Source organism: Erinaceus europaeus, chromosome 7 (assembly GCF_950295315.1).
Source record: "Erinaceus europaeus chromosome 7, mEriEur2.1, whole genome shotgun sequence".
NCBI lineage: Eukaryota > Metazoa > Chordata > Mammalia > Eulipotyphla > Erinaceidae > Erinaceus > Erinaceus europaeus.
The window spans coordinates 18,327,214-18,339,478 of record NC_080168.1 but is presented as its reverse complement, the minus strand read 5'-3'; the positions used below and the strand labels follow the sequence as shown (position 1 = coordinate 18,339,478).

General features: G+C 45.3%; 1 protein-coding gene across 4 annotated transcripts in view; it reads left to right on the top strand.

The window, feature by feature from the left end:
- SMARCAL1 (SWI/SNF related, matrix associated, actin dependent regulator of chromatin, subfamily a like 1) overlaps positions 1 to 12,265 on the top strand; it is a 67,565-nt gene that overhangs the window by 35,343 nt on the left and 19,957 nt on the right. For all 4 annotated transcript variants that reach the window (XM_060193944.1, XM_007535668.3, XM_060193943.1 and 1 more), the window contains exons 11-12: positions 4,583 to 4,723; positions 8,665 to 8,880. In XM_060193944.1, the coding sequence (XP_060049927.1) occupies positions 4,583 to 4,723; positions 8,665 to 8,880 (357 nt within the window). The remainder of the gene's footprint in view (positions 1 to 4,582; positions 4,724 to 8,664; positions 8,881 to 12,265) is intronic.

Sequence of the window (12,265 nt, the reverse complement as noted above, 5' to 3'; positions counted from 1 at the left end):
GATAAATCCTTTAAAAAGTCTTTCCAGTTATTTCCAAGCATTTCCTAGGGGCCAAATCACTCTTGTCCAGCTCTGTTACGAGTCACCGATCTAGATTCTCTAAAGAAGTGAAACTTAAAGAGAGGAGCAAGTGCAACATGTCTTTGAAAAGCTCCTGACAAGCCCGATTTAAGACCTCTGGATTGTCGCCATAACTTAGAACTGTAGTCTAGATAATTAATGTTTCAAAATATATTTAGCAAGTGCTCATGGCAAGGTAAATCTGGTTCTGTCACCCTGCCTGTGGGATAACTGAGCTAGACAGTGTCCAGAACGTGTGGGTTCTGTAATTTGATAGCAGCCACCTGCAGAGGACATGTTGCCTTGCTTGTAGGAGCTGGTGTCATTACCCTCTGGGAAATGTGGCACCTTTGTTCCCCCACCAGCACTACTTGCCTGGGTTACCAAGCATACGAGTTACTTTCTGCATAAACTGGTGAAAGAAGGCAAGTCAAAGCTATAAAGGACAAAAGTAAAATCACCTATTCCTTTTAGCAAAAGAAAAAAAACCAGGAGTCGGGCGGTAGCGCAGCGGGTTAAGCGCACGTGGCATGAAGTGCAACTACCGGCATAAGGATCCCAGTTCGAGCCCCCAGCTCCCCACCTACAGGGGGGTCACTTCACAGGCAGTGAAGCAGGTCTGCGGGTGTCTGTCTGTCTCTTCCCCTCTCTGTCTTCCCCTCCTCTCCATTTCTCTCTGTCCTATCAACAACAATAATAACTGCAACAACAATAAAAAACAAGGGCAACAGAAGGAAAAATAAATAATAAATATTTTTTAAAAAATCACCATGAATGAAGTGTTTTGATATGTTTCTGACATACCAGGTGTAGGGCACAGTTGCCATTGAGATTGTTGCAGGAGGACAGCTTCTTGTGTAGCCTCAACTGAGACCCGTCCATCTGTATTCAGGGAGGTCACACCCTCTTTGGCCATGCATGCAGCTTTGGGAGGGACACACATGAAAAGTTGAGGGGACATCTGTCTAGCCAGTCAGATCCTGACAATCTTGGTGAGACATGTCACGGCCAGATCACCCTCACATCCAAGGCCAACGTTTTTTATTTCCATTTTGTTCGGAGGTTAGTGGTTTACAGCGGATGTTTACACGGGGCCACTATTCCCCAGCTCGGCATCACGGGTGTCTGCAGAATATTCTCAGCCCCAACCTACAACCCCACCTTGCCCCTTAAGCCCCCCTCTTCCATTCCTTCCCATAATTTAACCCTTAGTGTCAAGACACTGCTTTGCTCTTAAAACTAATCCTACAAATGAACACTACCCTTACATTTATAGCTTGCATACTCTATCTTGTTAGGACAAAGTCCTGCACGCAGAACCACTGGATCATAATTTTACCTGATGTCTCTGAAGTCCAGTCTCTCTGCACACCCACTGAGCCCAAATCTCAGGGTCTTTCTTGCCACACAGTTGCAGCCCCTGCGGCTGTTGGTCTCCCTCCTTTTGAGCAGTGAGGTATATGGGTATTCTTTACCTGTGTTTTATTTGCAGTGCTTCTTATTGTTAATCGGTTGGGTTGTCAGAAAAGTCATGACATTCTGTTTTTCTAGCAAAAATGTGCCATGAGTTCTGACAACGCAGTAGTAATGGACTATTTCTTCAGAGGGAAAACAGTTTGCAGAGCCCCATCATCCTTTCCTAATGAATACAGTTTTTTCTCTATGTGTGTGAGTAGCATCTTTTTTTTTTTTTTTTTTGCCTCCAGGGTTATTGCTGGGGCTCAGTGCCTGCACCATGAATCCTTCTGCTCCTAGAGGCCTTTTTTTTTTTTCTTTCACTTTTTGTTGCCCTTGTTGTGGTTATTATTGTTGATGTTGTTTGTTGTTGGATAGGACAGAGAGAAATGGAGAGGAGGGGAAGAGAAAGATAGACACCTGCAGACCTGCTTCACCGCCTGTGAAGTGACTCCCCTGTAGGTGGGGAGCCGGGGGCTCGAACCAGGATCCTTAAGCTGGTCCTTGCGCTTAGCGCCACGTGCGCTTAACCCGCTGCACTACCGCCTGACCCCCGAGTCTTTTTAAATATCTGTTGACTGCCTTCATGAGATGAGTACAGTGGTCTTAAATGGAGAAGCTTGTTTCTATTTCCTCGAAGTCATTTAAAGTAGATGATATACTCAAAGAGTACCGAAGGTTATGTCAAAAGGAGTAACTCTGACTCCCAGTCCCTTGCTCGCTCTCTCTCCTCAAAGGCAGAGAGAGTTACCATATTTTCAGGCTGGGAAAACATCATCATTTTAAAACATGATCTGTCATCCTCCTGCTAGTGTGTGCTTCCTTTTTCCTCTCCTAAAGAACACAGCCACTGTTTTCACACCTATCTTTTGACCCCTTACTAGCGTATCTTGGAAATCTCATTCCAGGTGGCTCAGCCTTTTTTTTTTTAATTGGAACACTGCTCAGCTCTGGCTTATGGTGGTGGTGGAACTAAACCTGAGACATTGGAGCCTCAGGCATGAAGAGTCTCTGCTGGACCATTATGCTGTCTCTCCCCGCCCCCGTTCTTATGAGCCCTATTTTATCCTATAATATTTTATTGTATAGCTCTATCACAAAATATTTTATCAATTCCTTTTTATTGTTATTTATTTTTTAAATTATTTTTTATATTTATTTATTTTCCCTTTTGTTGCCCATGTTGTTTTTCATTGTTGTTGTAGTTATTATCATTGTTATTGATGTCATTGTTGTTAGATAGGATAGAGAGAAATGGAGAGAGGAGGGCAAGACAGAGGAAGAGAGAAAGACAGACACCTGCGGACCTGCTTCACCACCTGTGAAGCAACTTCCCTGCAGGTGGGGAGCCGGGGGCTCGAACCAGGGTCCTTATGCTGGCCCTTGCTCTTCGTGCCATACGTGCTTAACCCGCTGGGCTACCGCCCGACTCCCTATTGTTATTTATTTTGCCATCAGGGGCTATCACTGGGACTCAGTGCCTGCATAATCCAGTGCTCCCAGTGGCCATTTCCCCACCCCCACCCCCATTTTGATGCCCTTGTTGTCATTGTTGCCATTGATGTTGTTGCTGGATAGGACAGAGAGAAACGGAGAGAGGAGGGGAAGACAGAGAGAGGGATAGAAAGACAGACACCTGCAGACCTGCTTCACTGCCTGTGAAGCAACCTCCCCTGCAGGTGGGGAACCAGGATCCTTAAGCCAGTCCTTGCACTTCATACCGTGTGCACTTAACCCGCTGTGCTACCGTCCGATCCCCAAAGCTGGTGCTCCTTTTATTGGTGTTTAGTACAGTTAGGTCAGAGAGCAGACATTCAGGGGACTGGGTGGTGGCACACCTTACAGTGTGCAAGTACCAGGGTTCAATCCCCCAGACCCCACCTGCAGGGGGAAAGTTTCACAAGTGGTGATACAGTGCTGCAAGTATCTGTCTCCCCCTTCCTCTCTATTCCTCGCTGTCTCTATCCAATAAGTAAAGATAATAAAATTTTTTAAAGAAAGCAAGCAGAGGTTCAAAGCAAGTCATCTGTCTTAAGTATGAGCAGTTGAGGGCTGTGTGTGCTGTGCATGCTCCCACAGAGGGTGTTGTACTCGACTTTCATGGGGGCCTAGGACCTTACCCTACAGACATCATGTCATCAGTCTCACTTGTTTATGGTCCACCAAGCTATCATGACCCTTTGCTTAGTGAGGCACAGGCTTATCATCAGAAATTACAAGTCACACGGCTGCCTATAAAGGGTAACTTTTGCCTCAGACCCTCCTTTCTCCTTTTGTGCCTTTCTCCAGCCACAAGAACCAGGGCGAAGTTTACATTCCATGCCCTTCATGACTAGATATACACAGTTGCATGCTTAGAGCCACTCTGTACGTAATGATTGCCAGCACCTTCTTGTTTCTAGTAGCGAAGGAGCAGTGAAGTAGCTCATTTGGACAGTGTGCTGCTCTGCCGGTGCACGACCCAGGTTTGAGCCCAGCTCCCCACGTTCAAGGACGCTTCAGTGCAGTGGTCTATCTGTCTCTGTCCCTATTTCTGTCTCTCTCCCTTTCTGAAGAAAATAAAGAGAAAAGGGAAAAAAGGAGGGAAAAGCAGGAAGGAAGGACAGGAGGATGAAGCCTCGTTCTTGGCCTCAGAGTCTATTAAGAGAGATAGATAAGACATGACTCAGTATCCGGGACTCTGTTAATACAGAGATGGACAGAGGCCGGGAGAGAGACAGCCAGAAAGGACTTGAAGGGAAGGCGATGACATGCCGGGAGGTGCACTGACCACACCGCCTGCGCTCTCCCCCCAGCCCCCTACCCCCGGCTGTCGTTCCTTCACTGAGAGCCCAGGGTCACTGTCCACACTGGGCCGAGTGAATGCCGGTCTTAGTGTCTTCAGACTGTAGATCTTGACTCAAAGACATGAATACATTTGAGACCCGCCCACGGTCCAGGAAGAGCAAGGGGTTGGTGCAGACTCCAGGGAATTTTGTGATCCTAACTGCCCCCGAGTCCGTCTCAGGGCCGGTCCCTGTGTGCCCCCTGTCTGTACTCCGAGCATATCTGTCCATTTGCTTTCCAGATGGCCAAGAGGGTAGTCTTGCTGTCAGGCACGCCCGCCATGTCCCGGCCCGCAGAGCTCTACACGCAGATCGTCGCGGTCAAGCCAACTTTCTTCCCTCAGTTTCACACGTTTGGGCTTCGCTACTGTGATGCCAAGCGGGTAACTATTTTCTCTCCCCTCCCTCGCCCAGCTGGCTCTTTCAGCCTGATCTTCACTATCACCTTGCAGTTCTTTCTCTTCGTCCTCGCTGTGGCCAAAGGAACACTGGCCAGGAGCTGCACCGAGATGTTAGTTCTCCTTTCCCTACCTCTGAGCCCGGTATGTCCTCAGGGATGAGACGCATGATTCCCCCCTAGTTCTGCCACCTGGGCTGCTTCCGAGTTAGCATCTCCACAGAAGGCTAGTGGCTCATGGATGGATAGGTCCTTCCTTGGAGCCTCTGAGAAGCAGTTGCTCTCGCCAGACGGAAGGGCACTGAGGCAGATAAGAGGTGAGACCAGTGTCCCAGGCAAAAAGAATTAAGTCGATGAGGTTTGCGACTTTTGCTCGGTGTGGGAAGAATGGGGTGGTGGGGGAGAATCTCTGAAAAAGTAGGAAAATACTCTATGGAAAGAAAAAAAAAAGAAAAAGCAGGGGTAGATAGCAGAATAGTTATGCATAATGGTTAGACTCTTATGCCTGAGGCTCCAAAGTCCCATGTTCAATCCCCTGCCCCACCATAAGCCAGAGTTGAGCAGTGCTCTAGTTTAAAAAAGAAAGAAAGAAAGAAAGAAAAAAATAGCCTCCTTTGAACATTTGGAGCGATGGGAGACAAGATCTAGGGTTGCCCTGGATCCTGGACCTTTGCTTGGAAATGTTGGCTCATGTCAGTGGTTGTGCCTGGCCAGGCGGAAGCCTAGACCTTCCAGTTACTCCTACAGCTGCAACAGCGATGCTATCTCTGAAGCACTAGCTCACATAGCTCAAGTTCTGAAAAAAAAAAAAAAAAATGGCAGAAGGAGCTTCTACCCCAAATGCCATTGTAATCAAACCTAAAATTATTTTTCATTTGATAGGACAGAGAGAAGTTACGAGGGAATGGAGAGAGAGAGTCAAACACCTGCATCACTGCTTCACCTGTGAAATTTGCCTCCTGCAGGTGGGGACCGGGGGCTTGAACCTGGGTCACTGCACATGGTAATGTGTGCTCTTAGCCAGATGTGCCACTGCCCAGCCCCAGCATCTAAATTTCTAAAGCCTTGGGTTTTGATTTATTTGATTTTCCACATCTAAAATTTTTATTGAAAAAAATACATGATCCGGGAGGTGGCACAGTGGATAAAGCATTAGACTCTCAAACATGAGGTCCTGAGTTTGATCCCTGGCAGCACATGTTACCAGAGTAACGTCTGGTTCTTTCTCTCTCTTTCCTCTAATCTTTCTCATAAATAAATAAAGTCTTTAAAAATTTTATTAAAAATAATAAATAAATAAAATATTTTAATTGTGTGTATGTATGTGTACACAGAAGAAAAGCCTTTAGTTTGGGTAGGGATAGATAGCATAATGGTTATGCAAAGAGATTTTCATGCCTTAGGCTCCAAAGTCCCAGGTTCAGTCCCCCACAAGACCATAAGCCAGAACTGAACAGTGCTGTGGTAAATAATAATAATAATAGTAATAAATAAATCAGTCTTTATTTTGTGAAGACACAGCAAAATCTACCAGAATTTACTAAACCCTGGCAATTCATGTAGGTTTTTTTTTTTAATTTTTTATTATTTTATTTATTCCCTTTTGTTGCTCTTGCAGTTTTATTGTTGTAGTTATTATTCTTGTTGTTATTGATGTTGTAGTTGTTGGATAGGACAGAGAGAAATGGAGAGAGGCGGGGAAGACAGAGGGGGAGAGAAAGATAGATACATATAGACCTGTTTCACTGCCTGTGAAGCAACTCCCTTGCAGGTGGGGAGCCAGGGGCTCGAACCAGAATCCTTATGCCCGTCCTTGTGCTTTGCGCCATGTGCGTTTATCCTGCTGTGCTACTGCCCGACTCCCGTTCTTATAGGTTTTAATGAGCTCTAAATGCAAAACTTAATTCTTTTTTTTTTTTTTTTGATCAAGCTCTGAAAATTTTATTTTGCAGCCGCATTTTAAGCACACGCCATGAGGAAGTTCTGCTAAGGCAAAACTTAATTCTTACAATAACATTACTGGCTACCACACGTGTGTTTGCACACACACATACACCCAGACTGAGGATTCATCTTCCTGATAATCTTTTTCATGGTCTCATCATTAATGAATGCCTTTTTTTGTGATGTGCCATGGCCAACTCTTAGTCACTTTTTTAATTAAAAAAAAAATTAATTGGCATGGGAATATATAAGAGTGGGAAAAATAGGATACAGAACTACTCCTATAATCAGTCCTTTCTCTTGCGTGTTTGTACATGTTCCCTGTCTCCATCTCTAGCTCTCTCTCTGGCTCATATAAAATTGAGGGAGAATGTACACTAAGATGAATTACTTTTCACAAGCAGAGGAAAACACTGTGTTTCCAAAGCTTAAATTATTATTATTTTTTAATATTTATTTTATTTATTCCCTTTTGTTGCCCTTGTTGTTTTATTGTTGTAGTTATTATTGTTGTCGTAGTTGTTGGATAGGACAGAGAGAAATGGAGAGAGGAGGGGGAAGACAGAGAGGAGGAGAGAAAGATAGACACCTGCAGACCTGCTTCACCGCCTGTGAAGTGACTCCCCTGCAGGTGGGGAGCCGGGGTTCGAACCGGGATCCTTATGCTGGTCCTTGTGCTTTGCGCCACCTGCGCTTAACCCGCTGCGTTACAGCCCGACTCCCCCTCCAAAGCTTAAATTATATCTTTCACAAATCAAAAATTCTTCCTGATGGGCCAGTGAATCTGTTATTGCCCATTAATCTGATCAAGACAACTAATTGACTGAGGAAGGGAAACTGTCCTCCCCACCAGTTTCTGTGTGTGTCTCTACTCGAAAATCCACTTTTAAATGGACCTGAGAGCCTTAGGCATGATTTTTTTTTTTTTTTTTGCAAAACCACTATGCTATCTCTCCAGTCTAAGGATAGAGATTCTATTTGAGATGGTAATGTCTTTTTTTTTTTTTTTTTTTTTTTCATCCAGGGTTATTGCTGGGGCTCGGTGCCTGCACTACAAAACCACTGCTCTTGTGGGATTTTTTTTTTTTTTTCTTTTTGGATAGGACAGAGAGAAATTGAGAGGGATGGGGAAGATAGAGAGGGAGAGAGAAAGATAGACACCTGCACACCTGCTTCACCGCCTGTGAAGTGACCCCCTGCAGGTGGAGCCTAGGGCTTGAACCCGGATCCTTTCACGGGTCCTTGCGCTTCACACTGTGTGCACATAACCTGCCCGGTGCACTACCGCCCGACCCCAGTAATGTCTTTTCCAGATGTGTGACAGAACATTCCTCTTCACTGCCTCTCATGAACTACTCAGTGTTTCATTTGTTGTTTTAGCCAGAGCACTGGTCTGCTTTGGCTGATGGTGCTGGATTGATCCTGGGACCTCAGAGCCTCAGGCATGAGTCTTTTGCAGAACCACTATGCTGTCTCTCCTGGCCTGTTAATTGTTTTTGTAGGACTAAGCACTCTTTTTATTTTATTTTATTTATTTATTTTCCCTTTTGTTGCCCTTGTTTTTTATTGTTGTTGTAGTTATTGTTGTTATTGATGTTGTCGTTGTTAGATAGGACAGAGAGAAATGGAGAGAGGAGGGGAAGACAGGGGGGGAGAGAAAGATGGACACCTGCAGACCTGCTTCACCGCCTGTGAAGCGACTCCCCTGCAGTTGGGGAGTGGGGGGCTTGAACTGGGATCCTTATGCCAGTCCTTGCAAGGACTAAGCACTCTTAAACCCACTTCTGGTTTCAGCCAGACTGTTCTGGGCATCCCTGCCCCAGTCCCTGCCACCCCCCACCCCAACACTGCAGTAGGCAATAGTATTTACTATATTGTACTTGGTCTTGGTCAGGTAATTCATATGGAGAAACAGCAGCTTCCTAAATCCCTGGAAAGCTCAACAAACAAAGATAATCAGCTGTCTGGCCTCTCTCTCCACAGCAGACCTGGGGATGGGACTACTCAGGCTCCTCCAACCTGGGCGAGCTGAAGCTGCTGCTGGAGGAAGCCATCATGCTGCGCCGCCTCAAGTGCGACGTCCTCTCCCAGCTGCCCGCCAAGCAGCGCAAGATGGTGTTGCTCGCTCCAGGCCACATCACTGCCAAGGCCAGAGCCGCCCTGGACGCTGCAGCCAAGGAGATGACCACCAGGGCCACGGTGAGTCTGGGGCTGGGGAGGGGATGTGCTTGCGGCTGCTCTTAACTTGCCTTTCCAGCCACTCCTCCCACCTCCCTGGGCCAGGACGGTGAGCCTGTGTCATTCCTCGTCTGGGTTTTATACCCATGCAGACGACTGTGGACGGATGGTCATAAAATGACACCTCGGGGACAGTAGGATGGCTCACTTGGATAGCGCCCTGCTTAATCAATGTGTATGACCCAGGTTTGAGCCCAGCTCCCGGTACATTCAGGGAAGCTTTGGTGCTGTGATTTCTCTCTCTCTCTCCCTCTCTCTCTTTCTCTCTCTCTCTACCCCTCTCCTATCTGCTTCTGTCTCTTTGACTCTCGTACCTGAGGCTCTGAGGTCCCAGGTTCAGTCCATAGCACTACCATAAGCCAGAACTGTCAGTGCTCGGGTAAAATAATAATAATAAAATAAAAAGAAAAAAAATAATAAATACACCTCAGGCTGCTGCAGGAGAGCATATTCTGAAACAGTCAAAGGAATTGGATGTTCAGTCTAATAGCAGTTGTTAGAGAAGTTATGTCTTTTATGTATTTGATATTGGAGTTAACCATTGGTTTTTTTTCTGTTTTTTTTTTTATAATTTCTTTATTAGGGAATTAATGTTTTACATTCAGCAGTAAATGCAATAGTTTGTACATGTATAACATTTCCCAGTTTTCCATATAACAATACAACCCCCACTAGGTCCTCTGTCATCCTTGGATCTGTATTCTCCCCACCCACCTGGAGTTAACCATTGTTAACCCTCTGTCCTATGTCATTTACTTTAATCAAAATAATAAGTTGACAGCCTATAGTGAAGTAAGTTTTCAATTCTCTTAGTCCTGTAATTTATAGTTGATGCTTGGCAAGAAATTGGCATCCCCATTCCCCAGAGAGGGAAACTGAGGGTCTCAGGGACTGATATGCTTAAGGAATTATCCTCTTTGTGACAGAGCTCTGCCTGTGTATAACCAGGCCTCTTTCTCCTGTATTTTCAGGTCTTTCTATTTCAGTGGCTTTATCTTTTCAAAATACTTTTATTTCATATCTGTCATTAGTGTCATACTGTACTAGGTACAATAAAGTAATCTACACTAGCTCCATTTCTGTCCTCTCGAGAAAAAACCTTGATATATTCATTGCCAAGAAAATAACAGTCCTTGACATTTTTTTGACATTATCATAAAGCATAGTCTGGGCTTAATACTGTGGTATATAAAGAAACATAGACCTTGATGAGATCTTCTTCTGGGAGATTGCAAAATAAATAAGACTGACAGGAGGCTGGATACATGGTTTTTAAAATGTTCTTTTGCTACATGATGAGCGAGTCTAGCTAGTAACCAAGGGGGCTACTGGTGAGTTGCCAAGCTGTCTTTAATTTGTGGCTTTTTTGTACATACAGTGATCTGGATGTCCTGGGGGAAGTGAATGGGCAGAACCTCTTTGTCATGGGGTTTTCAAACAAGGCTCGACTGTATGGGTGTAGAAGTGCAGGCAGTGGCTCTCAGATTATAGTTGTTTTTAGTTTTTTGGGTTTTTCTTTTTTTCCTTCTTTCTTTACCAGAGCAGTGCTCAGCTCTGGTTTTTGGTGGTGCTGAGGCTTGAACCTGGACCTTGGCACCACAGGCATGAAAGTCCTTTGCATCACTTTTGTGCTGTCTTCCCAGCCCAGAAGCTAGGTATGATTTACATCTTTTTAGTCAAAGAAGAGAATCCACTACACCATTGTAACAGGCAGTGCTGGGAATCGAACTGGGATATCAGGCATCCACATTCTGTGCTCTGCCAGTTAAGCTACTTCCCCAGCCACTAAATAAAGTCATAATTGCAGTGCAATTGCTGAGAGAGAGACAGAGACAGAGACAGAGACAGAGATAGACAGACCCCAGAGCACCATGCCAGCATGTGGGGATATGAGGGATCAAATCGTAGTTTGCAAGTTGTGCAGCCTACCCACTGAGCCTCCTCTGACTGCTTGTGTCAAGATCAGTGTTTTGGTGCATTGCACCAAAGTCATGGACTCTGGGCTGGGGCTGGAGTGGTGTTCAGGTCCTGGAACATGATGGCAGAGGAGCACCTAGGTGGGGGGTTAGAGTGTTCTGTGGAAAACTGAGAAACGTCACACACGTACTGAATACTCTATTTTACTATCAACTGTAAACCATTAATCCCCCCAGTAAAGGGGGGAATAAAAGGTCAGTTTTATTTATTGGGTTGTCAGAAAAGTAATGATGCATTTTTGCATAGAAAAACAGAGAAAGGGAGTCGGAGGGTAGCGCAGCGGGTTACGCGCACATGTCACAAAATGCAAGGACCGGCTTAAGGATCCTGGTTCGAGCCGCCTGACTCCCCACCTTCACAAGCGGTGAAGCAGGTCTGCAGGTGTCTGTCTTTCTTTCCCCCTCTCTGTCTTACCCTCCTGTCTCCATTTCTCTCTGTCCAGTCCAACAACAACATCAATAATAACTACAACAATAATAAAATAAAACACCAAGGGCAACAAAAGGAAATAAATAGGGAAAAATAAAAAAAAAAACAGAAAAAAAATCTGATGACTTTTTTGATAACCCAATATTTTGTGAGAGAGACAGAGCTAGAAGGACCGGAGAACAACTCTGGTATATGTGGACCTGGGGGCCAAACCTGTGTTTTGCAGGCCTGTAAAGCACTCATTCTGTACACAGCCATTTCCCCTGCCATCGGAGTGGAATTCTCCAGGATTCCCCCAGGAAAGAGCCTTGACAATTGTGATCTCCACCCTCAGAATTTTAGAATTAAGAGTTGTTTCCTAAAACAGAGAAAGGGAGTTAGTACAGTTTACCATCAATGTGACACCAGAGCCACATACTAGATTCTTTTCAGTAGATAACTCTAAGCAAACTAGGTTCCCTTCTGTTTCCATCTTCATAATGGAAAACAAGCTCCTGGTGGTCCGGGAGGTGGCGCAGTGGATAAAGCATTGGACTTTCAAGCAGAAGTTCCTAAGTTTGATCCCCAGCAACTCACGTACCAGGGAGATGCCTGGTTCTTTCTCTCTTTCTCTCTCTCTCCTCCTATCTTTCTTATTAATAAATAAATAAAGGAAAGAAAACAAGTACCTGCCCTTTGTGCTGTGCACCCTCAGAAGCGGTCTCATCCCAAAGCTGCTGATTAGGGCGCATCTGTAGACCCCAGCGGAAGCACTGTCCTAACTCAACTTGGGAGGGACGCCGGCATCAGGTGGAGTGGACTAGATGGCCTTGGGTGTCCCTTCCGAATGCTGACTGGTTGTGGAGAGAATTAAAATGGAGAATCGGGGCTTTATGCCACAGTTTGATTTTAGCCAAATAAGAATACTCTGTGAATCTGCTAAAAGTACCTACACCTCCAT